At 41.5% G+C, this 27,977-nt stretch overlaps 1 protein-coding gene across 1 annotated transcript in view; it reads left to right on the top strand.

The window, feature by feature from the left end:
* The first annotated feature begins 21,544 nt into the window (after positions 1-21,544).
* Positions 21,545-27,977, top strand: part of HECW1 (HECT, C2 and WW domain containing E3 ubiquitin protein ligase 1) — a 283,590-nt gene continuing 277,157 nt past the window's right edge. The window contains exon 1 of the mRNA XM_065398899.1: positions 21,545-21,863. Coding sequence (XP_065254971.1) covers positions 21,575-21,863 — 289 coding nt within the window. The 5' untranslated portion in view covers positions 21,545-21,574. The remainder of the gene's footprint in view (positions 21,864-27,977) is intronic.

The following is a 27,977-nucleotide window of genomic DNA, read 5'->3' as shown; positions in this document are numbered from 1 at the left end:
TAAAAGGATTTTGGAGTCTCTGGCCAGGAGGGATTTTATAGTACTGTACACAGGAGAGCTGTTACCCTTCCCTTTATAGTTATGACACGCCCCCCAAATTACAGATAGTGTTGGACGTTCGGTTCCACACTGGCTGTGATTTCTTCCTGGAGTTCTAGGAAAAAACAGAGTTAATAAGACACATGTACCTTTAGACATACTACTGATTATATTCTAATCAGTTTCATTAATGAAACTAATCCGTTTCATCAATGAAACTAATTGTTTCATTCCAAGAACAATTGTTAACCAGTTAACTCTGGGAAACTTTCCCGGGAGAGTGCATCAGCCACTTTGTTAGAAGCTCCTGAAATGTGTTGTATTTCAAAATCAAAATCTTGGAGAGCTAAACTCCACCGAAGAAGTTTTTTTGTTATTCCCCTTGGCGGTATGAAGCCACTGTAGCGCAGCATGGTCTGTTTGTAGTTGGAAGCGCTGTCCCCAAACATATGGGCGTAGCTTTTTCAGCGCGTACACAATGGCGTAGCATTCCTTTTCGCTGATTGACCAGTGGCTTTCCCTCTCAGACAGTTTCTTGCTGAGAAACACGACAGGATGGAATTCTTGATCCGGTCCTTCCTGCATTAAAACTGCTCCCACGCCCCGCTCGGACGCATCTGTGGTTACTAGGAACGGTTTGTCAAAGTCTGGGGCCCTTAGCACGGGGTCAGACATGAGTGTTGCCTTAAGCTGGTTAAAGGCCTTTTGACACTCATTAGTCCACTGAACTGCATTTGGCTGTTTCTTTCTGGTTAGGTCTGTCAGCGGGGCGGCGATTTGGCTGTAGTGTGGTACAAATCGCCTATAATATCCGGCCAAGCCTAAGAAGGATTGGACCTGTTTCTTTGACTTTGGAACCGGCCACTTTTGGATAGCATCCACTTTGGCCTGTAGGGGATTTATAGTTCCTTGACCCACCTGGTGCCCCAGGTACGTCACTCTGTTTTGGCCTATTTGACACTTTTTAGCCTTAACAGTTAGTCCTGCCTGCCGGATGCGCTCGAAGACTTTTTCCAGGTGCTCCAGGTGTTCTGTCCATGAATCAGAAAAAATGGCCACATCATCGAGGTAGGCAACTGCAGATTCTCCCAATCCCACTAGGAGACCATCTACAAGTCTTTGGAAGGTGGCGGGTGCATTTCGCAACCCGAAAGGGAGTACATTGAATTCATACACCCCTGCCTGGGTGACGAAGGCTGACCTTTCCTTAGTGGGTTCATCTAGTGGTACTTGCCAGTACCCTTTGGTTAAGTCTAAAGTAGAGATGAATTGGGCATGTCCCAATTTCTCCAATAGCTCATCTGTGCGTGGCATTGGATAGTTGTCACGACGAGTTACAGCATTTAGCTTACGGTAGTCCACGCAAAAGCGTATTTCCCCATCTGGTTTGGGAACTAGAACCACTGGAGATGCCCATGCACTGTTAGAGGGGCGGATTATACCCATCTGTAGCATGTCCTGGATCTCCCTTTGTATAGCAGTTTGGGCATGAGGTGACTCCCGGTAGGGTGGGGTTCTAATTGGGTGAGCATTACCTGTGTCAATGGAGTGGTATGCCCGTTCGGTCCGTCCTGGAGTGGCTGATAAAATTGGTGCAAAGCTTGTGCACAGCTCCTTGATCTGCTGTCGCTGCAGACGTCCAAGGGTCGTGGAGAGGTTCACCTCTTCCACGCCACCATCCTTTTTTCCTTCGTAGTAGACACCTTCAGGCCACTCCGCGTCATCTGTTTCCTGGGCTGTAAACTGGCAAATGTTTAATTCTCTGGAATAAAAGGGCTTAAGAGAATTAACATGGTATACCTTAGGCTTTATGTTGGAGGTGGGGGAGGCTATGAGATAGTTAACAGCTCCTAGGCGCTCCTGGACCGTGAATGGTCCTTCCCACGACGCTTCCATTTTATGGGCCTGGAGCGCCTTTAAGACCATGACTTGGTCTCCTACTTTGAAGGACCATTCTCTGGAATGTTTATCATACCAGGCCTTTTGCTCTTCCTGAGCATCCTTTAGGTTTTCTTTAGCAAGGGCTAAAGAGTGTCGGAGGGTGCTTTGTAGGTTGCTTACAAAGTCTAGAATGTTAGTTCCTGGAGAAGGCGTAAACCCCTCCCATTGCTGCTTCACCAACTGTAATGGCCCCTTAACCTCGCGGCCATACACAAGTTCAAATGGTGAAAACCCTAAACTGGGATGTGGTACAGCCCTGTAGGCAAAAAGCAACTGCTGCAACACTAGGTCCCAATCATTGGAGTGTTCATTTACGAATTTACGTATCATGGCCCCCAAAGTTCCATTAAACCTCTCCACCAGACCATTGGTTTGATGGTGATGAGGGGTGGCAACCAAGTGATTCACCCCATGAGCTTCCCACAGGTTTTTCATGGTCCCTGCCAGGAAATTAGTTCCCGAATCTGTAAGGATGTCGGAGGGCCACCCTACCCTGGCAAAAATGTCTGCTAATGCCTGGCACACACTTTTAGCCCTGGTGTTGCTTAAGGGTACAGCTTCCGGCCATCGGGTAGCAAAATCCATGAAAGTCAGTACGTACTGCTTTCCTCTGGGTGTCTTCTTTGGGAAAGGACCCAGAATATCCACAGCTACTCGCTGAAATGGGACCTCAATTATGGGTAGTGGCTGGAGAGGGGCTTTAACCTGGTCTTGGGGCTTTCCCACTCGTTGGCACACCTCACAAGACCGGACATAATTAGCAACGTCCTTGCCCATTCCCTCCCAGTGGAAGGACTTCCCCAACCGGTCTTTGGTTCTGTTCACCCCAGAGTGGCCACTGGGATGTTCATGGGCTAAGCTTAAGAGCTTTACCCGATACTTAGTGGGAACTACCAACTGTCTTTGAGGATGCCAGTCTTCCTGGTGCCCACCAGAAAGAGTCTCCTTGTATAAAAGTCCTTGTTCTACAACAAACCGGGATCGGTTAGAAGAGCTGAGAGGCGGTGGGGTGCTCTGTGCCGCCGCCCAAGCTTTCTGAAGGCTGTCATCTGCTTCCTGCTCGGCCTGGAACTGTTCCCTTGATACTGGAGACATCAGTTCCTCCTTGGACTGTGGACTGGGGCTTGGTCCCTCTGGAAGCGATGCAGGTGCTGGGGCTGTTTCCATTGACTGTGAACCGCTGTCCGCTGGTGCACTATGTGGTATTTCAGGCTCTGGCTGAGCCTCTTGGGTAGGGTTATCTGCTGCTTCCACCAGTTCAGGCTCGCTGGTGCCCTCTGGCGTTGGAGTTGTAGACGGGTTTGCAAGCGCTGGACTCAGTGCTGGCAATGGTTCTGGTGCTGGCTGCGTTGCCAGTTTCGGTTCTGGGACTGGCTTTGGCTGGGCCTCTGGGATTGGATCCACTACGGCTGTTGCAGTCGTTGGCAGGGGATCCGGTTCCACCACCTTTGTTTGGGTCTCTGGTAACACAGACGGGGCCCTGGTGGACGGCTCAGGAACAGGGATGGGGGTGAAAGCTTGCTTAGCCTGGCTGCGGGTGACTATTCCCACCCTCTTGGCTAGCTTTACATGGTTGGCCAAGTCTTCCCCCAGTAGCATGGGAATGGGATAATTGTCATAGACTGCAAAAGTCCACATTCCTGACCAGCCCTTGTACTGGACATGCAACTTGGCTGTAGGCAAGGTTACCGACTGTGACACGAAGGGTTGAATGGTCACTGGATGCTCCGAGTTGATGAGTTTGGGGTCCACTAGGGATTGGTGGATAGTTGACATTTGTGCCCCAGTGTCCCTCCAAGCGATAACCTTCTTTCCGCCCACTCTCAAGGTTTCCCTTCGCTCCGAGGGTATGAGAGAGGCATCTGGGTCTGGGGATCTTTGGTGTGATTGGGGTGTAATGAACTGTAATCGGTTGGGGTTCTTGGGGCAGTGAGCCTTTATATGCCCCAGTTCATTACATTTAAAACATCGCCCTGCTAAGGTATCACCGGGGCGATGTTGGTTGATGGAGACTGGTGTGGTGGGGTGAGAAGGCATCTGGGGTTTCCCTTGGGATGTGGGTGGGGCCTTGGGTTGTCCCCGGTGATAAGGTTTTGTTTCGGCTTGCCCCTTCTGATATTCGCTCCAACTGCTACTAGCTTTTTTCTTTTCTGTCACCTCCACCCATTTGGCTCCAATCTCCCCCGCCTCGGTTACAGTTTTGGGCTTCCCATCTAGGATGTACCTTTCTATTTCCTCAGGAACACCCTCTAAAAACTGCTCCATTTGCATTAGGAAGGGCAACTCTTCCGTAGATTTAACATTTGCTCCTGATATCCAGGCATCCCAATTTTTCCCAATGTGGTAGGCATGTCGGGTAAATGACACATCGGGTTTCCACCTTAGGGCTCTGAACCGTCGACGGGCATGCTCGGGTGTTAGCCCCATTCTGATTCTGGCCTTGTTTTTAAAAAGTTCATAACTGTTCATGTGTTCCTTAGGCATTTCAGCCGCCACCTCTGCTAAGGGTCCACTGAGCTGCGGCCTCAGCTCTACCATGTACTGGTTTGGAGTGATGTTGTATCCAAGGCAGGCCCTTTCAAAATTTTCTAAGAAGGCCTCAGTATCATCGCCTGCCTTGTAGGTGGGGAATTTTCTGGGATGGGAAGTGGTACCTGGAGAGGAGTTGCTAGGATGGGCTGGTGCATCCTGCCTAGCCCTTGCTACTTCCAGTTCATGCTTCCTTTCTTTTTCTCTCGCCTCCTCTTTGGCTTTTTCCAGCTCCATCTCTCTCTTGTGGGCCTCCTCTTTGGCTTTCTCTTCTCTTTCATGGGCCTCCTCTTTGGCTTTTTCTTCTCTTTCATGGGCCTCCTCTTTGGCTTTTTCTTCTCTTTCTTTCTGCTCCCTAACCCTCTCATCAGCTTCTTTCTCGAGTTTTTTAATTTGAAGCAGTCTCTGATGTTTTTTCTCATTTTCTTCTGCTTCTAGTCTGGCCAGTTCTATTTTGTTAGCTACTTCTTTGGTAGTCATTTTCCTGTTTTCTTGTGCTGGGTCACACCCCTCTGCAGTTGACTGAAACTGGGATGCACTTAGCTCAGGCTGCTGCTGAGTTAACAGAGACTTTCTAACTAGCTACTCCCGAGGATGTAAAAAGAAAAAAAAACAATTCAGCTTGTAAATTCCTTTTACCAGTCAAAGTTTGCTCATTAATTGAACCCTTCTCTTAACAAAGGCTCTTGTTAAAAAAACTTAACACCTCTGCCTTCAGGCAAGGAGAGATAAGATATGCATCTACCTTCAGCTCTGCTTTCCAAGCAGCTAAAAGGAAAAAAAAATCTCTTACTGGCTTTTGGGTTTAAAACGATCTCCACCGCTCTGCCACCATGTCAAGGCTGTATCCCCACTTTGAACTTTAGGGTACAAGTGTGGGGGCCTGCATGAGGACTTCTAAGCTTAACTACCAGCTTAGTTCTGGTCCGCTGCCACCATTCCCTTCCCTGGGAAGCTTTGAGAAACCTCTCACCAATTCCCTGGTGAATACAGATCCCCTTGGATCTTAAAACAAGGAGAAATTGACCCTTCCCCCCTCCTTCCTTTCACCAACTCCTGGTGAATACAGATCCAAACCCCTTGGATCTTAAAACAAGGAGAAATTGACCCTTCCCCCCTCCTTCCTTTCACCAACTCCTGGTGAATACAGATCCAAACCCCTTGGATCTTAAAACAAGGAGAAATTGACCCTTCCCCCCTCCTTCCTTTCACCAACTCCTGGTGAATACAGATCCAAACCCCTTGGATCTAAAAACAAGGAAAAATCAATCAGGTTCTTAAAAAGAAGGCTTTTAATTAAAGAAAAAGGTAAAAATCATCTCTGTAAAATCAGTATGGAAAATAACTTTACAGGGTAATCAAACTTAAAGAGCTCAGAGGACCCCCCTCTAGCCCAGGTTCAAAGTATAGCAAACAAAGATAAACACTCTAGTAAAAGGTACATTTATAAGTTGAGAAAACAAAGTAAAACTAAGACGCCTTGCCTGGCTTTTTACTTACAAGTTTGAAATATGAGAGACTTGTTTAGAAAGATGGGGAGAACCTGGATTGATGTCTGGTCCCTCTCAGTCCCAAGAGCGAACAACAACTTAAACAAAGAGCACAAAACAAAAGCCTTTCGCCGCCCCCCCCCCCCCCAAGATTTGAAAGTATTTTGTCCCCTTATTGGTCCTTTGGGTCAGGTGTCAGCCAGGTTACCCGAGCTTCTTAACCCTTTACAGGTAAAAGGATTTTGGAGTCTCTGGCCAGGAGGGATTTTATAGTACTGTACACAGGAGAGCTGTTACCCTTCCCTTTATAGTTATGACAGGGTGTATTTGCAAAATTGAAATATAATTTGAGCAATAAAGCATACTGTTATAGGCAGCAATGTCCCAATATCTGCCCATCACTTAAAACTACTTACACTATATATCCAAAACACAAGAAAATACTTGAGTAAATAGAGCAGTCATGCTCTGTTGTGTTTGTCTTTTCATATATATAAAACAAAACAAAAAACCTCCATTAACACCCACCCCAAAAAAATAAACAGTTGAAATTTGAATTTGCTCAGTGACAATACTGTATTTTCCCATCACATCATTTACAAAACTCAAGCCCTTAAAAGCATGGAAATGAATAGTTAAGGACATCCTAAATCTTACAGTGCCAACATCAAAGCAAACACAGTATTCTTATCAAGTATAAAGAAAAGCATATTTCATCTCAACACACTATGATTGTCAAAGAGGGCACTTAGATTTTAACTCTGAACTATCTGATATTAATAGAATTGCCATTGCCATTACTGTGGGATAATCCCAGTTTTGTTGCTCAGTTTTTGATCCCCTTGGAGGACATTGAACAATCTAAAAATATCTTTCTTATTTGCACCACATAACGACAACGTTATGGATATTATGGCTTCATGTGACATAATGTGTGTCACAACTTGCAATGCAAATGCCAATGTCCTAGTGCAAAGGAACAATACAAAAAGGTGGGAACTCGTCACAAAAAAGAAGAATGTACAAATCTACAAGAGGATATTACTGTACACAAATGAGGGCGTTTCATTTGGAGAACTTTGCATTTCACTCTAAGATAAGCCTTTTGGTTCCAGATAAAATAATCTGTAGTTCTTTTGAGGTGTGGGTGCTTTAAACAACTATGTGATGATTTATAAAGTTTCCTCTAAGCTTTTAATTTTTTTTTAGATCTTATCCAAATTAAAGGAAAGAACACTTGCTAACCTTTCAATGGGAATCCTGCATTTTTAAACTTGACCCTCCGTTGGATAAGAGGGTTTGCCTCAATACTGTACATATCTTATAAAACCAGCCATTGCTCTAGCTTTACAGTATATGCAATGGTGTTCACCTACCAACTGTATCCATAAGCAGCACTGATCACATACTTTTTATAGTACGCTATGTGATTGTACTGTGATAAAAAAGTATTCGTTTAAAAAAAATAGACTTCTTAATTAGGCAGTTCATCACATGCAGAGATGATCCTTTTAATCATACGAGTTAGAGATTGGGAAAAAATTGTATTTCTAATGCAACCCTGTGCCAGTATAGGATTGTTCCCTACAGAATATTTAGGATGCAATGTACAAAATAAATTCAGGCATTCTTTTACAATGTAGTTTTTCAGTAAAATTCTCTCAATCATTTAACAATCACAGCTAAATCTCTTATAAAACAGCACATCAGCATACACAGATGCATGTGCCATGACTCAAATAGAGGCATTTTCTAGCCTAAAGCATTCTTATGAATCAGGATAAAAACATTTTGCAACTTTCATTATATTAAAACTGGATTGTATGTACCGCTGCTGTCTCTCATGTTTTCTGATAATGTGGTAACTAGAGAGGTGTAAAAAGTTACTCTGTATATGGGTGTGTGTGTATTTAAAGTTTGGAGCCCACAGTCACATAATAGGATTATAGATGACAGAGATGGAAAATAACTAGGATCCATCAAAATTTGTCTATCTGGGTTGGTGTTTAACACTTTGAGATGTAGGCATGTATCCATAGAAAGGAAACCACTAACCCTTTCTTCAGAGCCCTTAGATATAAGCTAGCAATCCATGCAAAGTCAGTTGTGGCTCTAAGCAGGGGTGGGAAGCAGTACCAGGGAGCAGAGCCAGTGCTAGGCATAAGCAGACTAAGCTATTACTTAGTCCCCCAAGAAGCTCAAGCTTCCCCCCCCCCCCCATTCACTTTTTATTATAAGAACTTGGCTGTTTTAGTATTGTCAGGGGTGGGGAGGAGACAAAATATTCCTGCTTAGGGCTCCCAATGGACTAGTACTGGCTCTGGCAGGGAGAGAAGGAAGGATTTTTGTCAGGCCTGTGAACTGAAGACCTTGCTCTCCTAATTTCTAGATGCTCCAATTAGTATAACAAAAATATTAGTTAAGATTACAGTTATATCTTAATAGAGAAAAACAGATTAATTCTTGGCACAAATGTCCTTTCTGGTTTATGTCAGCCCCTGTTTCTTTAATTAAATTGTTTCTAGAAATAATACTCTGTTCTTTGCTTATTGTCCCACAGCCCTATAGCAGAAGGAACAACCATAAATTTGGTAAGGCACAGAGGGATTGGGGCACTGGGTCGCACACTAGCAGAAATTAAGAAGACATGTTGTGATGCTCACAATGGTGACACAAAAGCATTAGTACCAACCTCAGGGCAGACTATTACAAACCAGGGCGCAAACCCCAAGTTGGTTGTGAGTTCTGAACTTAGATTTCACCAACCAACTGCACCAAGTGCAAACTCCGCAGGCACTTTAACAGCCTTAACATGGAGTCACAGAGGATCCCCTCGGGTACTCCAGTCTGTCTTGCCATTCAGGTGAGGGTATCTCTGTGATAGATGGCCCCTTATACCAAGAATCACTGTAATATTCAGGTTCCTCCTAATCCCAAAGGACCAATCACTTACCTCAGGTCAATTGTGCTTTAGGTATCACACCAAAGACAATGCTTGTAGCTGATTGTATAGTAGACTGTATGAAGATTTATTAAATAGAAAAGGGAAATTAGAGAGAGATTTACAAGGTTAAAGCGAGCAAACATAGACATGCCAATGAATTACAGTCTTAGGTTTCAAATGGTAACAGATACTTCTATAATCAGCAAGCTCATTACACATAGAGAAATTTTGCTTATTTCAGAGTAAATTGGTCTGTAATTGTAGATCAAATAACTGGTTGATGGCATGGCAGTCATTAACAGCTTCAGGCATTACAACACCTCCCATCTCAGCTATGCCCATTGTCCCAATAGAGATTAAAATGTTGAAACCCTGAGCCCTGGTCTACACTACAAACTTATGTTGGTATAACTACGCTGCTCAAAGGGTGTGGAAAAACTAAACATCTGAGTGATGCAGTTATACTGGCCGAACTCCCAGTGCAGACGGCCCTATGTTGATGGGAGGGCTTCTCCCGTCGACGTAGCTACCACCTCTCAGATTGACTACGCCAACGGGAGACGCTCTCCCATCGGCATAGGTAGTGTCTTCAGCTACACTGTTGCAGCTGTGCTTCTGCACAACTGTAAGTGTAGACAAGCCCTAAACGACTAAGGGTATGTCTATACATATAGCACGGCAGTGGCGCTGCTGTACCGATACAGCTGCACCACTGCAGCACATCTGGTGAAGGCGCTCTACGCTGACAGGAGAGAACTCTCCTGTTGGCATAAATAAACCACCTCCGAGAGTGGGAGAAGCTCTCCCGCCAACATAGCACTGTGCACAGGAGCACTTATGTCAGTGTAACTTCTGTCGCTTAGGGGGTAATGTAGACATAGCCTTATATCACAGACCAAGATAAAAGAAATAATAATGGTGGAGCAAATGAGACCACACAGAGCCTCTGGTATGTAGGAAATGGGAGAATGAGAGGGGGCACACAGTGCCCTTGGCATGACTAAAAACTCTTAGCATTTAAAAAATTCCTCCTTGCTCTTTCTTCAGGGAGCAGGGGGAGCTAGAGAGAGAGAGAGGAAAAGGGACTTTCTTCCTTCCTAGTGTTCTGTCTCCCTAAAGCCTGTTCCATGGTGTGAGGGAGAGAGAGGGTACCAACCATCTGCCCGTCCCTTCAAATCCAGGGGGAAGAAAGGTACTTTGGAGGGGGGAGAAAAAGGAGAGAGAGACAGAGTCCCTGACATGGGGGGGAGGGGGCAGAAATCTGCAGATCCCTGGGTATGGGGGAGGAGAGTATGGAGGGCACACAGAGCCCTGGGTATGGTGGCAGGGGAGTATGGGTGGCATACAGAGTCCCTGGCATGAGGAGAGGGGGACAGGTTGCAGGAAGTTGCTGAAGTAGAGGGGGATGGGAGGGTGGCACACAGAGAGCTTGTGGGGTGGAATGGAGGAATGCAAGGGGCCTATGGTGTGTGCAATGCACTTGGCCTGCAAAAGCAATGAAGTTTGTGACCTTCTACATTTAGTATAAATCCGTGTGTGTGAGAGAGAAGTGGGTGGTGTTGGTGGTGGTGGGAATACAACACAGATAAATTTGAGCCATAAAGACCAAATTCTCCTCTCTTGTAAACCCACACAAGCTTTGGGTTTCCAAAGATTCACTTTTCTATCTGAAGGGTTTTAATTAATATTAATAACTTAACTTTTGATTTCTGTGCAGTATTTTTGTTGAAACTGGAGCATTATAAATAATAAACGATGTCCATAGTCTACATGCTATATTATACAATGCTATTTTTGAGTCAGGGTTCTAATGGTGGTATGCACAGTGCATATCACTTGAGCTTTGTTCTTTTGGCAAAGAGGTTGTCATGAATGGAATTTATAATATATTGCTACACAGAGGTTGTCACTTGGAACTCTCAAGTTTCCTAAGGAGCCAGATTTACTTTTCTGCAGCAGGAAACTTCCAAAAGAGCCCTAGATTCTCTGTTTTATGAGAGCAGAGAAATAATTGTAGCTGATACTTGTGGAAAACATTCTAAATTGGTGGAATTTTGTTTGCACTCATGTACCCTGCATTCATTTTTAGTTGGAGACTTGCAAGTTTCACAAGACTAGTTCACAGCTTTTCTTGTGAATTCCTGCTGTGTTTTTGTAGATGGCACTGTATCTATGTTTGAATACAGACTGCTCAGTAGGCCAATTTTGCTTTCTCTTCAAAGGCTATGGACAGGGTAATTACCACAGTAATAAGGCATCCCACAGCTCTGTCTAATCAAGCACATTTATTCTTAAGGTAAAAGCATCAGAGAGAAAACATATTAAAACAATAAAAGAACCTACTCAGATGTTAAGTTTACCAGAGATCAGTTCTTGACTCCAACAAGGGCTCTACTGGTGAACAGTCCTTCAAACCCCACCAAGGGGTTTTTCTATGGTCACAAGTTCATAACAGCTGTCAGCTCAGAACAAGCACACCCATGAATATGTGAGTTTGGGCCTCTGGTCTGGTCTTCATGTAACAGCAATGGGTTTTTCCAGAGCGCAGCTTCAAAAGGATGGGTCTAGAGGTGAGAAGCTGCCTTCCCTGCCTCCCAAATATTTCCTAAGAATCCCACTTAACTTTGTTTGTCTAGCACATTGTTTCAAAGAGTCCTTTGAAGCTCACAAAGCTTGCCAGGTTTTAAATTAGTCACATCTCCTAGACACGTTACATACAATCCCACAATAACACATAAACATTTGCATTTTTAATACAATGAACTCCTAAGATTCTTAAACTTAATTCCATACAGTTTAACTTAATTCAGTAAGGTTTGTCCAGGATATAGCAGAAAATTGCCATATCTGTCACAGGGGCCATCTCATTATTCACCTTTAAAACCGCCCTCAAAACCCTCCTTTTGCCAAAATGCCTACAAAACACTTGACCACAGTTAGGCTGCTGGTGTGCTGACACCACTGCCTATTATGCTGACCAATATTGTCTCATTGTTTCCTTGTGTTCCCCAGTATGTCTGTATCCATCTATTGTCTCTTGCCTTATATTTAGATTGTAAGCTTTTTGGGGCAGGGATGGACTTTTTGGTGTGTGTTTGCACAGCGCCTAGCACAATGGGGTATTGCCCCATGACTGGGGCTCCTAGGCATGATGGTAATACAAATAGCAATAAATAATGACTCTATTTTTGTGTGTGTTTGCAAAGCACCTAGAAAAATAGGGCATCAGTTGTGGCTGGGGCTTCTAGACACTATCAGACTACAAATAATAAAAAATAAACATAAAATTACATCAACAAAATGTCAACAAAACTAAAGGGCTCTCCCTCCTCAACCTCTAGAAGAAAAGAATACCCGCATCCTGCTGTAACCACTCCCTCGGGAAAACATGAGTCAATAGATAGGCAGTGTTCCCTGAAAAACTGGCTCTGCTGGGAGAGGCAGTCTGCTGATCAGACACATCAGACTTTGAAAAAACAAAATGACTGATATGGTATGCACATGTTTTTCACAGAATTCTCAGACTGAGATTGATGTGTCTTTCAAACAACAGATCAAAGAAACCACCCAAGAGGGACCTTTTTTTAAGCAATAGCTGTTTGAAAATACTGTCTTTGGAAAAAAAGAGATTGTGAAATAACACATTTGACCTTTGGCATCACAATCTCTGTGACTTTTCTACTGTGTAGTCCTTAGGCAATACTTTACTGCTGTTACTTTAAACATTCACTTGCAAAGGGGAAAGTGGTTATGTGTCCTTTTTTGTTCTTGTTTTTTTTTTTTAAAGGCCCCAACATATTTTTTATTTAAAATATTGTTCCGCTTACATTAGAAATTTAGGTCTTGTTTAAGTTTGAAGGCTTTTGTGGAGGGAGAATTGGTAGGGTTATGACTCCATGAGTACCAAGGAAATAAAACCTGATTAACACGGGAAGAGTAATTGTCTTATTCAGCCTGTTTAAAACTCTATTGATAGTTTGTTAACATCTATTAAGTTAAGACTGAGGGCTTGTCTACGCTTAAAAAATGGTACAGCAGCAAAGCTGCAGCTCTTCAGTATAGACACTACTTAAGCCAATGAGTAGGTAATTCACTTCCCTGAGTGGTGCTAGCTAGGTCAGAAGAATTCTTCCACCTAGCATTGCATACATGGGGACTTAGGTTGGTTTAACTACACCACTCAGGGGTGTGGATTTTTCACACTCCTGACTGATGAAGTTAAACCGACCTAATTTTCTAGTGTAAATCAGGCCAGAGAAACACTTAGGTTTAAGGACATCTTTATTAGAGATTGAATATTCACTGCCTTTTCACTTAAGGTCATAGTTATTGCACATTGCACCATTGGGGCTTTGATAAATTCACAATCCACATTTCTGACACCTCCAGCAAACCTTCCAAAATAAATAGGGAAGACCAGATTTCACATTCCTCATATTGCTAAGTAATAAATAAATAAATTGCAGACTTTCTTTATACTGTGCATTATAAAACAGCAAACAAAAGGACCCAAACATTTTTCCCTTTAAAACCAGTCAGTATTTAAAAATATATAGGAGTCAAATAAGATTATATTATTGAAATATGATTGTCATGTAAGAGTACCAGCATATTCATTTATTTAATTGGGGGCGTACATTACCAGTTCATCCTTAGTAGGTAGAGTGTTCCGATTTTAGTTCTAAAACACTAAAAAATTCAAGGGCACATTCTCATGTTACCTGTAATGTTTGGCCATTTTAGTGTGCATGTTCCAGCTGTATAATAAAGATGTCTGACTCTGTACGCAGTATAGAGGTGTTGCCCACACAACAGATTCATTCTAAGACTCCAGTTAAGTTACTCACAACAGCAATGTGAATTCCACAAAACTGCAAGCTAGCTCAAAGTGATGGAAGTAGACAATTTTAATACAGTGGGCAAACCAGTAGGCTAAATAAAAATTACAGTGGGGTTGGTGCCATAGTATAACAAAAGTCCCAAATTGCAGGTTGTCAACCATCTATAGTTCTTGTCTATATGAAAGAAGCACTTGGAATCAAGTTTCTTTTCTAAGAATGTCATTGCTATAACTAGATACTGTACTTTTAAATAGTCCATGATCACATCCTTTTAAAATGTATGTTCCTCCTTTTCTACCATTGTCCCATATCTGATCTTGTAGTCTCGTATGTATATTTATTTGTATTTAATATGCCATCCAACATTACTTTCTAAGGCTTAAATTTTCAAAAGTGACCAGTAATTTTGTGTGCCTCCGTTTTTGAGTGCTCAACTTGAGACACCCTAGCACTTTTCAGAAAGAGCTAAGCACACACCCTTTGAAAATCAGGTCCCTGTAAGTTGTCTCAAAATATATAGCCCATCTTTTATCTATCTTGTATGGTAATTACAAGGTAACTAACTTAGTTGTGCTCTATCCCTAACCGTTTTATAGTACTCTTATATTCACAGCCTTTGTAAGATGTGATTTATCTACCTGCGTGTCTGTTGTTTCTCTTGTTTTATTACGCATATGTAGTTATAAATGATTTCTTGAGATTGTGCGGCAAGTTTTGAAATATTTATGTCTTTGGTTACAGTATTTCTTTTTGTAAGAAGAAGGAGGAGTACTTGTGGCACCTTAGAGACTAACAAACTTATTTGAGCATAAGCTTTTGTGGGCTAAAACCCACTTCATCGGATGCATGCAGTGGAAAATACAGTAGGAAGATATATATACACAGAGGACATGAAAAAATGGGTGTTGCCATACTAACTATAACTAGAGTAATCAGTTAAGGTAGGCTATTATCAGCAGGAGTAAAAAAAAAACTTTTGTAGTGATAATCAGGAAGGCCCATTTCCAACAGTTGACAAGAAGGTGTGAGTAACAGTAGGGGAAAAATTAGCATGGGGAAATAGGTTTTACTTTGTGTAATGACCCATCCACGCCCAGTCTTTATTCAAGCCTAATTTAATGGTATAAGGTTAGAGCAATAAGGGCCAAATTCTGCCAGCAAATACTGGTGCATAATTCCCACAGCTTCAGTGGGAGTTGCTCATACAAAAGCAGTAGCATTTACCAAAATTGATGATGGCTTCAGAAATCACAACCTAATAGAAAATGAACTAAAAATATCTAATATACTGAAGTGATTAGACTGATGGTATGTGTGAGTTTTATTGGGGGAGAGGGGTGCGGTAGGGAGTGGGTTGATCATGGTAAATGAAAGATTATATGTATGCAGTTGCTTGATTCCAGCAGCTGAGGTTTTAAGAAAAACACCATATATCATGAGACTTGTGATAAAATTGAAAGAGTTAGCAACACTAGGACAGGTAACAAACTGTTCACATATCCCTCATTTCTAGGGACATTACTTAGTATAATCTGAAAGTTCCCTCTTAAACTATCATTTGAGCAGCTAAAATTGAAATGAAGTATAAAAGTGTGTCTACATTGGTGATAAGAGGGATTTTCCATGGATTTCAGCTAGCTCAATTGAGCTAATCTGATTAAGAAAATAAACTTATTTTCCTAGTCTAAACAAGGCCTAAGTGTCTGGTTCAATCCAGTGCTTTAAAGATCATAAAGAATTTACCCCCCAACTCTTGAAAACCTAGCTCATTCTGAACTTCTGCTTACAAGGATTACATAAAGGCTAAAGAGTAACTAGGGTGACCAGATAGCAAGTGTAAAAAATCGGGACGGGGGTGAGGGGGTAATAGGTGCCTATATAAGAAAAAGCCCCCAAAATCGGGACTGTCCCTATAAAATCGGGACATCTGGTCACCCTAAGAGTAACACTGTTAACCAATGATCATATTAGCTATAGTAATCTCGTACGTGCGCCTTATGGCTATACCCATTATCAATAACTTCATTTATATTATGCAGAACTTTAAATCTAACATTTACAAAAATGAAAAATGAGGTAACCTAAGGTTTGTGTGGCACAGAGGTCAATTTGGAATGTTCTCATAATGGAATATTCTCATACTGAGGGAGAGTTGAATACTATGTCACAGTGGGAAACTGGGGGAAAGTTTGCAATGAAAGTTGTAGGGAATTTCCCCATTTTGACAGGAAAATTGTTGAGAATTCCAGTTTTTGCCAGACATTTTGGGAATACAGCACCTTCCATATTCCTATAGTCTAGAACTGGATCCCAATTCTTCTAAGTCAGGGATCAGCAACCTTTGGCATGCAGCCCATCAGAAAAATCTGCTGGTGTGCCGGGACGGTTTGTTTACCTGCAGCGTCCGCAGGTTCGGCCAATCGCAGCTTCCACTGGCCACGGTTCGCCGTTCCAGGCCAATGAGGGCTGAGGGAAGTGGCGGCCAGCACATCCCTAGGCCCGCGCCACTTCCCGCAGCCCCCGTTGGCCTGGAACGGCGAACCACGGCCAGTGGGAGCTGTGATCGTCCGAAGCTGTGGACAGTGCAGGTAAACAAACCGTCCCGGCCCGCCAGCGGATTTCCCTGACAGGCCACAGGCCAAAGGTTGCCGATCCTTGTTCTAAGTCAATGGGAGGTTTGTCATTGACTTCAATGGGAATAGAACTGAAAGTGGAATTTTGGACTTCAAATTAGTTTCCAGCATCCCTTAAGCAAATTCTAGTCTCAATACAGTAGACGCTCATTAGTAGCAACATATCAATGCCCTTTTGCTATGTTGCTCCTAAGCAGCTATTGCTGTTATGGGGAGTGTCGACAATTCACAGTAGGGAAAGTGTTCCCCGGGGAAATGTTGCTCGTAAGCGACGGCTGCTATTAGAAGGTGTTGCTGCAAACAAGCACCTACTGTATTTCATTCTGTACTCTGGAAAGAACACAGAGAAACTTTTTATGTTTAAAAGTATACTGTAAGGACACTTTTATTATTTCTGCATTGTTATCCCTCACAGATTTTATATTTTAGCCATACTGCTCAAATACCCTCTAATCATGCACCAGAATACATCTTTTAAGGAAAGTATTTGCAATGTTTTCCAGTCCTTGTGTGATAGCAGCCAAGCTTCTATGACTGCTCATTACATTCACTTACTATGTTGCCTAATTGGTGAGAAGATATAGGTCTTGTTTTACTAATCTGAGGAATATTAACAAATTAATCTCTGATATTAGCTGTGCTCTGCTGCAGAAGCCTTCCTAGTGTTTCATTTGGAGCACTTATGATTGGATATCTGTGTGCATGAGTGCAAAGGTCCTGAATGTACGTTTATTAGAAACTCGGGATTAAATAGTCTACAATGTAAAACCTTGCAGTGATCTCACTTAAGGAACAATAAAATGTCATCTTTGCATAGTGCTATTTGCAATGGTGTAACATCAGTAGTTTCATAAGAACAAAATTAAATTCTTAGATTCTTTTATTTGGAAGTGTAACATATGTATGTTTCAGCATGTGCCATAAAGAAAACTAACTATAATACTAGTTAGTTTTCTTTATATATATATATTTGGTGGGGAGTTTCTCACTTCCTTTGCTGAACTCCCAGGATTTGTCTCCTAAACATTCAGTCCAAAATTCTAGTTACTATCTATTGTGGCCCAGGAGGATAGGTTGAAAGTCCCATCAGAGACAATGAAGAGTGCTCATGATTGGCAGGCAAGATGGTTGTTGAGTGGCATGAGCTGTTGATTTTCTTTGCAGCTGTTGAGAGCACCACCCCGTAGCATTCCTAGTCTTTGCTGCCTGAGGAATAATATGCCTGTGTCAGGAATCAGTCCCACTCATCAGCACAGAACCTTGCCAATTGACCACAAGGCCAACCCTTTCATTTTGCTTCTAACTTGTACAATTATTCCCATCAGTGAAGTTAAATGCAATAGGATACATTAATGTACAATAAAACTACACTTTTAAATGCACAAAGGTCAGGAAATGGAAAAATAAAGGTCCTAGTCACATTAATTTGCCCCATTGCACATATATACTAGCTTTGATATATGTACCTAGTGGGGCAAATTCTGTTTCAGACAAGAGATTCCATCCCATTTGAAGTCTGTTGTACATTGTTATATCTCTCTGAGACAGTCTCAGTTTCCTTATAAATGTCTCCAGTAGCAGCATTTCCACTTTCCTCCGTGTGGTGTGTCACAGGGAAGTGGGGTCATTAGATTACTGAAACCCTAATAGTTACCTGTGACATGCTGAAAAGTGATTCCTTTTTTAATCTCAGAACTATTTTTCAACTGTAACAACTAGTTCTAGTGACATAGATACATATGGAAATAGCTGCACAGTTTCTTGAAGTGGTGGTTTTCTTTTAAATAGGTGAATTTGTAATTGTCCCTAGAAATAATAGTTAAAACCACACTGAAGATGAAAAAAAAGTATCCATTTATTAAGTATTATTAGTGTTACATTTGAAAGAACACAATGAGTAAGAATGCATACCATATAGCCATTAAAATTCAGAAATGAAAAGTATCTGCAGAACCACTGTTCCTTAGAGGAATTTGCCACAAAAAATAAAATAGCCTTTGAAACCACAGACCTATTGATTAATGTATTATGAGTTAGCTAGCTTATGCTAATGATGCATATTTATCTGGAAGAATGAGTAGAGCTGATTGGGAATATTTCACCAATATATTTGTTGTTGGAAAATTCCCATTTGCCAAAATTGAAACTTTTCATGGAAATATCGGTTTCAACTAAACTTTCTTCAGGTAGGTTTCTCAGATCCAGGATAGAATTTCTGGTGAGAGAGAAACCTCAGAACAGTCCAGTAGTTAGGACACTGGTGAACAGCTAATAGCCTGGTGATTGGGGTACTTACCTGGAATGTGGACGATCCAGTCTAAAGTCTCTGCTATGCCTAATTCAACTTGGGTCTCCAACATCCCAGGTGGGTGCCCTGACTGCCTAGCTATTCTGGGGTTCTTTCTCAATAACCCTGGTTGGAACTGTTCCCTCTGTATAAACAATTAAATATTATTTGGGCAAGAAAGAGACTGACTCTGGGATATGGGAAAACCAGCTTCAAGTCCCTACTCTGACATATAAATATCCCTACTCTGAATTAGGCTGACTATCACTTGGGTTTTGCATATCCCAACAGAATGCCCTACCCACTAGTCTATTGGCTATTCTGGGGTAGGTGGATCACTCTCTTTTTTCTGCCAACGTTTTTGAAAGGTCTCAGTTTTGTCCTGATGAGGAACAAATGCAAATTCCAAATCCTCAACATATTTGGGGAAACAGAATTTTTCTGGCCATCACTCGTAATGAGCTTGAAACTCTTGGTGTTGGTGTCTCACCATCACAGACGTGATTGTCTCAGGTTGTGCCATAGTTACAGCATATGGATCCTACGGTGAGTGACAGAAATCTTTATTGGGTTTAAGTTTATTGACTGAAACCTAGTAAATATCATCACCTTTCCAGGAACTACTCAATAGGTTAAAAATATTGTTTATTGCATGTGAGAAACTATAGCTTTTTTTATAGCGAAATGATGCATTTGCTAGTTACACATTCATAAATAAAATTAGATCCAAGTCCTTTTTTGGCCTTGCTGTATAATGGTGTTGTTATCCTCACAGTAAGGGCTGTTTTTACATTATGAAGTGAACACACCTTCCTGTTAACATAAATAAATGAATACAACTGTTTAAAAATAAAAAAATCCAAGAGACTAAGCAACCAGTAAACTGTTCTCTGTATTCCTTCATTCCTGCCCACTTGTCTAGGGTTACTGTCATCCTCCCTCTGCTCCTGCTTTTGTAGTCCTGTCCTTTGCCTCTATTTTGCCTTCTGTATTGTAGATTTAGGGCCCAGTCCTGCAAACGCTTACTATCAGGAGTAGTGTCCACGCCTGTGACTGATTATAGTATTAAACACTATGCTCTGTAATAAGTGTTTGCAGGATTGGGCCACTATATTGTAAGTGTTTGGGGGCAGGGTATGTAAAGGGATTATCATACTTTGGGTGTTATATAAACAATAAAACTGCAAACTCTTCGAGGCAGGGACTGTCTTTTTTGTTCTGTGTTTGTACAACACCTAGCACAATGGGGTCCTTGTCCATGACTAGGGCACCTAGGTGCTACCACCATACTAATACTAATAATTAATTATCTTGCTGTTTTTCCAGTCATTCAAAGAAAGTAGTCTGTCTTATTAGTAAATAAAATATCTTTCATACCGTATTGTACCTATGGTACAAGGCTGTGAATAGGATTCAGAATTAAAATACTGCTTTTATTCACAGAACGTGTTTTTTTCCCCTTAAACTTAAAGCATTTCAGTTCAAATGGATTTGTCTCCTGATCATGTGAAAAGGCCCTTCTTATGGCAGAAGAAACTGCAAAGAGCTCTCTGGTGTTGTATCAGAAGAGCTGGACAGCATTTCTGGAGACAGGTGGATAATGAGAGGAATATATGAGGGACTGAGTGATTTGAATGGCAGAGCTGCTTTCTTTTGTGGGAGAGGGGGTGAAGAGAAATAGCAAATGGTGTCTGAAAGTAAAACAACAAGCAGTGTCTCACACTGGGCTTGTCTTCACTGCAGATTTAACTTGAGTTATAACACAAGTGTTGCCCCTGTCCTGAGTCCTGTCCACACACACAAACCCTTCATTCCAGTGCGGTGGTGCTTTTCACTTGGGTTGGCAGGCCCGAGACCAGGTATAGGATAAAATCAAGTGAGAACAATTTGCCAGCTGCTAGCACAACCATTCTGCAGTCTGGACACAAGCTAGTGCCACTGGAGTGCTGGTAGTCCTCCAGGCCTTCCCACAATTCTCCTGTGTGCCCAGAAAAGACAGACACACTCTCCCACAGTTACTAGGAAAATATTCAAAAAGCAGCTCATCTTACAGCAGTGCTGGGAACCCTGGGATGTGCCCTCTGAAGTCTTAGTGCTGCACACGAATGAGTGCAGCACCATGGTAGGTGCAGCAGCTCAAGGGTCATTTCACAGTGTGGCTGATCTGACTCGAGTTAGGCTAATGGAGAGAAGTAATTCCGTTTACTCTGCCACTAATACATATCCATTATGGCAGAAGGGGTCATTCCTTTTTGTGGCAGGAGTACTTTGGATCTCAATCTGGGAGGAGAATTTCTTTTTGAACACTGGCTGGTGTCTCAAAGTGGTGGAAATTGTTCTTTATGTGGAGCATGAGCTCAAATGTATCCCTATGTAAATTCCACTGGAAATTACCTCAGCGATGAATCTAGCTGATGGTGTCTGAAAGAGGATGGTGTTTCTATTAATTTAGAAGAGAGTGGATCTCTAGTAGTCTTTGCCCCATCCCCTGGCCCTGGAATGTATGTATGGGTGTGTAGAGAAATGAACCACCATCTGTTTCTCCACAAAATCCCTATTACAGAAGAGCCTGGTGGCACAGGGGAACCTCCTGTCTATCTTGCATTTACAGCTGTCTCCATAGGCATGATTAATCAATACAAAGTTTGATACACGATATGCATCTCCTGCAGAAAAAATTTCTGTTTCTCTTGTTTCACAGTCATGTATGAAGAGACTGTGTTCATTCATTGTTTTCTCATTCCAGTGCAACTTTTTCCCCCCTTCTAAGCTGGCATATAAAATTCAACAAAGTGCATTCTAAATAATATTCTTTCCTTTCTGCCCCTTCACAGAATCTCTACCAAAACAGGTTCCTAGGCCTGGCTGCCATGGCGTCTCCATCTAGGAACTCTCAGAATCGGCGCCGGTGTAAAGAACCACTCAGATACAGCTACAACTCTGACCAGTTTCATAACATGGACATCAGGAACAACTCCCATGAGATGGTAACCATTCCACGGTCCACCAGTGACACTGACCTGGTCACTTCAGACAGCCGATCTACTCTAATGGTCAGCAGCTCGTATTATTCCATAGGACACTCACAGGACCTAGTGATCTATTGGGATATAAAGGAAGAAGTAGATGCAGGGGATTGGATTGGCATGTATCTCATTGGTAAGTCCTGCCTGCCTTTGCATTTTCAATTGCTTTTATTTTTTAATTTTGAGTGTATTCGTGAACAGTAAAGTAAGGGGCTTACAGAACTTTCTTGGTCTAACATAGGCAAGCTTATATACACAATTCTTCAAAAGCCTCTTTGTCCTATATTGTCACACAGTCCTGAGCTTCTTTTGCCTGAGTAAGCATTAACTAGGATCTTTATGGCCCTGTCTACACTGTGGACAGTTTCCCAAAATTTCAAGCTAGTTTGATTTTAAAGCAGTTTGAATTTTTGGGGAAATGTCCCCAGGGTAGACAAAGACTAGGATTCCAAGTGTCTACCACTGCAAGTGCTTACTCACCTGAGTAGTCTTTACTGCAGTAAAACTACTCGCATCATTAAGCATTATGCAAGCATATAAGGTTTTGCAGAAACAGAGCCTTAGCCCTTTGAAAAGCATTGAGCAGAATGTCTTTTCTCTGTATAACCTAAGAATATTTAGATATGAGTAATAAAAATTAGTAACAACGGACACTTACCTAACTTTTTTTCTTCAGTACAAAATTAATATTTTTAAATACTTCATTTTAAAAAAATAGTTAGGAAATTTAAAATCTTTGGGCAGGATTCAGAACAGGTGCCCTGAGGGCTTCATCCTCCAATGTGCTGAGCACTCAGATATGATCCAGTGACGCACATAAGCATGTGGTTAAAGTTAAGCACATGAGTTGTCCTGTTGGCTTCAGTGGGGATACCTCACAGAGTCATAGAAATGTAGGGCTGGAAAGGAACTTGAGAGATCATCTAGTTCATCCCCCTGCGCTGAGGCAGGATCTAGTATACGTAGGCCATCCCTCACAGGTGTTTGTCTAACATGTTCTTAAACTCATGTGCTTAAAGTTAGATACGTGCTTAAGTGCTTTATTGGATACGTCCAGAATGCTCAGCACCTTGAAGGAGCAAGCCCTAAGAAACATACCAGCACAAAAAACAAATGGTCACTTACACCAAAAATCACACCACAGGCAGGTTGCTTCCAGTCCCAAGAGACCAGTCACTAACCCCAGATCAACTGGTAACCTAGATCTCATATCAACGACAAGACCTGTAGCCAATCCTGTAATAAACTACCTAAAGGTTTATTAACTAGGAAAAAGAAATGAGTTATTTACAGGTTAAAGCAAGCAAACATATGCACACAAATGAGTGATCATCTGAATCCTAAGAGTGACAGAGTTGTAGTGATCTGTCAATTCAAAGTATCTTTCAGGGTGGACGCAGGGGTAACCCCTGGGGATCTCTGCTTCATTGTCACGCTGTCTGGAGTGGCTCACAACTGTGAGTGCCTCCAGACAGCCTGACACAACTCTAACAGGATTATGCCACTACAGCACAAGAGGCTGTCTACTCTGCATTTAATACAGCAGAATCCTGGCCAGCAGAGCTGTTTAACATAGTGCACTGGCTAATCAACCCAGATTCCATAGCCCCGACATTGGACCCAAGCATCAATCACTGTGAAGAGCTGTCAGTGTACCTCGCTGTTAAAATCAACCGAATATATATGGAGCTAGTTGGGAAAGGAAATTCTACCCATGACCAGATTGCATTATCCACCTCACCACCCCTGACTGAGTTAGGCCCCATCACACATTCCAAAGGTCAAGACGCTCTGAAAATATTACAGCCACAACGAGTTAAACAGATCCATGCTGGATGCCAGTACTAATGGAAATGGTCAGTGGCTCCTTCAGAGCACACCTACCAGATTCCTTGAAAAATGCAATAGTTTGTCCAGGGCTCAAGAAGCTATCAGTCAACCTTGAACTTCAACTACTGTTCTGTCTCCAACCTCCCATTTCTGGTCAAAATAAGTTGGAAAGTAGTAATCACCAGAATATCAAAACCCTACCCCAAGCAGAGTTTTCGTCCCCAAAAGGGAAATGTGCCAGAGACTCCCTGAAGCTTGCCAGGAACTGCGCTATTGCTGTTCACTTTACATGGAAGGTGCTCAGATACTGCAGTGATGGACAGCAATATAAAACCCTAAAACACAGAGATTCTATGTACATAGTACAATAGTGCCGGGAATGTGTTCTTGTATACTTTGAATATGAAACATAGAATGGTACATTTTTCTGGTACAACCACCTGACAATTACCCTTGTAGTAGCCAGTAAATTACAAATTAACTTGTTACACAGTTAATCCATGGGAGGGGAAAATCCATGGATTCTTGTGGAATAGGTTTTCCCCAGATTTGTTCAAAGCTTTTTAGAATCTACATATCTATTTAAGAAGAAAGTGTCCTGGCCCTTCTGGATATGAAGGTAACCTTCACAATGTAAAATGATATATGGCTGTGTTTTTGAGTTAGCAGCCAGCCAGACTGGAACAAGAATACCAAAAAAACTGTGTGCTTCCCCAGTCAACTCAGTAGGGGATTAGCCTGGAAGCCTGTTATCACCACTTAAATGACAACATTGTTAACTATTTCCATGTTGATGATCATAACCAGAAATGGTCAGTTAATGTGGTTGTGTGTTTAGCTAGGGGGTGGTGTTATATCCTGTTATATTCTTTTTCATTTGAATTCATGGGAATAAAGCAGAAAGTTTTAAACATGGAAATAGTTTAATGTTATGTTGATTCATGAGATAACTGAGAAACTGTTTGTGCTCCATGGTGATCATGCAGAGTGTTGTGGTATTTTATTGTTGTTTTTTAATAAAGCTTGGTCCAGCAGCATTAGTATTATTATTTACTGTTTGTGTTATCTAGGACCTAGGAGCCCTAGTCATGGATGAGAAGCCCATTGTGATAGGCGCTGTACAAACACAGAACACAAAAATAATCCCTGCCCCAGAGTTCACAATCATTTTCATTTTAATAAATTAGGAAATATCCCTATATGTTCTCGTTGGGTCCTGGTGTTGAAATGTATAAGGAACACCAGCAACAATCACAGAGAAATTTTGGAGATATCTGATAAACCACAAACTTCTAAATAAAGATAGTCCAAACCTCGAAAGGACACAGCGTTTGGCAACAAGGCATATCTGGTGGGTAGAAGATATATTCTGATGAAGAAGGTTTCAAGAAGAGAGAAGAGTGAAAAGGACTAGATCATAGTGGACAAGTATTTAGAGAATGAGACCCCTGGATGTTTTTGTGAAGGAATATTCCTATTCAGTGGTTAAAGTAGATTGAAACAGGAGAGGGGGTGCTCTCAGCATACCAACCAAGGATGTGGGGAAATTCAGGAAGAATGTTGCTTACTGAAGCCCGGGAGAGAAGTAGGAGTGCTTCCTCTGCTTTTACAGAAGGGGGAGGAGGGGTTGGTGCTCTCCCCCCCGCCTTACTTGAATCCCTGTTCAGATATTAGCTGATGGCAAATTGGGAGCTCATCTTTATCTAAAGCTGGTAAAAGATAAGTTTAGAACTGATAGCAGAGTTAATGTCCTTCTACAAAAAGGGATTGTCATCCATGAGGAGAGGTTGTACAGAATAAGTTAAGAAAATGATGGTCATGTAATTAGTGTCCAATAATACTATTGGGTATACCTGTTAAAAAAGCTACATGGATTCCAGTGATAACAGAGTGGAGAAGTTAATACATCCCCACAATCAACAGCTGATTTTGTAAAAATGTGTGATAGAAGAGCATTAGCAAAGTTCATCACTTTGAGAGAAAACATGAACATGGAGTCTGTTAAAATATAGACCTTGTTTATCCAATCTGCTTTGCGATTGGCAATAGCTAGGCAGCAAGAACATGTGGATTCCTCTGACCCAAGAATGTGCCCTCCGAAGAATATAAAAGATATTCTGCCTATGGAAATCAGAGTTTTGTGTTGTTGTTAAGCTTGATCTTGAAGCATTGTAACTTCCCCCAAGACTTGCTTCATATGGTCCTTATTTCACTCATTTTTAGCATCAGGTATCAGCTGTAAAATAAATTGCTAGCTAGGTGTAACAGTTTTCCTAATGTATCTGTTTGTCACTTCTCAGGAGAACTATAACATTTCTAATAAACACAATCCTCCAAAAATATGTCCTCAGTCAAAAACACATGTAAACACTCAAAAGTGAGAATAACTACCCTGATTACACAACTCACTTGATGTTTAAAATCTCAGGGGCTGATGAAGGTTTCTTAGCAAAAAAGCTAACAGCAAAATATTTACTCTTTTTATGTGAAACCAATACAAATGTCATTTGTCTGAATAGCTAAGATTTACGTATTGGTATTTCCTATATAAATAAAAATGTGTTTTATTGGAAGTCTTGCAACAGGTAGAATATTTGCAGTTACTTATCTGATGGTTTTGTCTTCCTCCTTCACCTCATTTACTGTTAGTATATGTTATGGTACAGAGCCTCTTAGAATTAATGTGGACTTCTGGCAGCTGTGTATAGATAAAGAGCTATCTTCTAATTACTGCAGTTACATTTCAGTCGCTACTATATTTCACTGCTCTCCTCATATCAGTATCTGCTATTGAATGGCTCATAAGAAGTGCCTAAACTAGACTTGATAAAGAAACTTTTGGCCTGGTGCCTATAAATACTGTTATTAGTCAGTGAATCCATTCGGAGCTAATATTGTGCTTTACGTACCAATAGACAATAGACTTTCTTCTTTCAGCAATTTCTTTAGGGAAAACAAAACATTTTAAAAGTTATTTAATAAAAGTTCTTTATACACAAACACGTTCCGGTCCAATTTCCTGTCCATATTTTCTTTTCAGTCAATCCTTTTCAAGTTTATATGTATATAAAAAGTTCTTGACCTAATTAGTAGTTGAAATTTAGCTTAAAAATTTATGATTTTTTCCCTCTGCTCTAGTCTTTGATTTTATTTCCCCCCAAAAGGCAATTCTTGCTTCAGTCAGACATACCTCATTTTTTAAGGATTTTGATTAATACATTTTTACATTTTTCAGATTAATTTGATATTCAGAAGGCCTAATATTAAGCCTATTGAAGTCAATGGAAAAACACTTTAATTAACTTAAAAATGGGCTTTGGATCAAGCCCTGTTTGTACAATAGTTTTTCCATACATGCAGCGTGCGCAAGCAGATGATGTAACCCAAGCACTGTACTACCAACAGCAAAGAAGAGAATTACTTGTGTGATCTAGTGACCTGCATTTAGGATTGAGAACCACAAATTCCTAAATTTAATTCCCACCTCTGATATTGGCTTCATCTGTGCCCTTGGTGTAGCCACTTAACCTCTGTGCCTCAGGGCTGATCTACACTAGGAACTTACATCGGTATAGCTATATCGCTCCTGGGATGTGAAATATCTACACTGTTGAGAGATATAGCTATACCAACTTAACCCCCGATGGAGACAGTGCTAGGTCGATGGAAGAATTCTTGCATTGACCTAACTACTTCCTATCAGGGAGGTAGTACCTACATAGGTAATGTCTACACTGAAGTGCTACGGAATCGCAGCTGCAGCATTTTAAGTGTGGACATACCCTCAATGTTACGATCTGTAAAATAAGACTAATCACAATATCTGCCTTGAAGAGGATTAATTAACTAATATTAAGGGAGCTAATTAGCTAATGTTTGGAATTTGCTAAGTATTGTTAATATTATGACTAGCATTACATCATAAACGGATAACGCACTGAAAGAATGCAACCAGTGTGGAGGAGTTTTTGGCTGCTAGCTTTTTTCTCCTGTAGTTTATGTACATGGTAGAAAAATCATCACCAGGTACCCAAATATGTCCCTTTTAAGAGTATGTTTTCCCATGAAATAATATTCCAGACACTGTGAATCTCTTTGATGGTGTGTGGGACAAATAGGTTTTCCAGGTCCAATGCAACAGTCGCCCCATAACCAAGAGAAGGAAACAAAGCAGGCAGGTGGGACTCTGGCTGCAGTCTTTACCATGAAGCCAATGGATCCCCACCTCACAGGGATGTTGTGTGGGTAAATATATTAAAGATTGAGAGGTGCTCAGCTACTACAGTGAAGGGAGCCAACCAGATAAGTGCCCCAAAATAGATACTGAGGCCAATATTGTATACGTAACAATCACTCATCCAGTGATTTGCTGATAATTCAATCAACTGAAGAGACCTGTGAATTGGAAGATGGACCA

Source organism: Emys orbicularis, chromosome 2 (assembly GCF_028017835.1).
Source record: "Emys orbicularis isolate rEmyOrb1 chromosome 2, rEmyOrb1.hap1, whole genome shotgun sequence".
Taxonomy (NCBI): domain Eukaryota; kingdom Metazoa; phylum Chordata; order Testudines; family Emydidae; genus Emys; species Emys orbicularis.
This window is presented reverse-complemented; position numbering and strand designations above follow the sequence as displayed.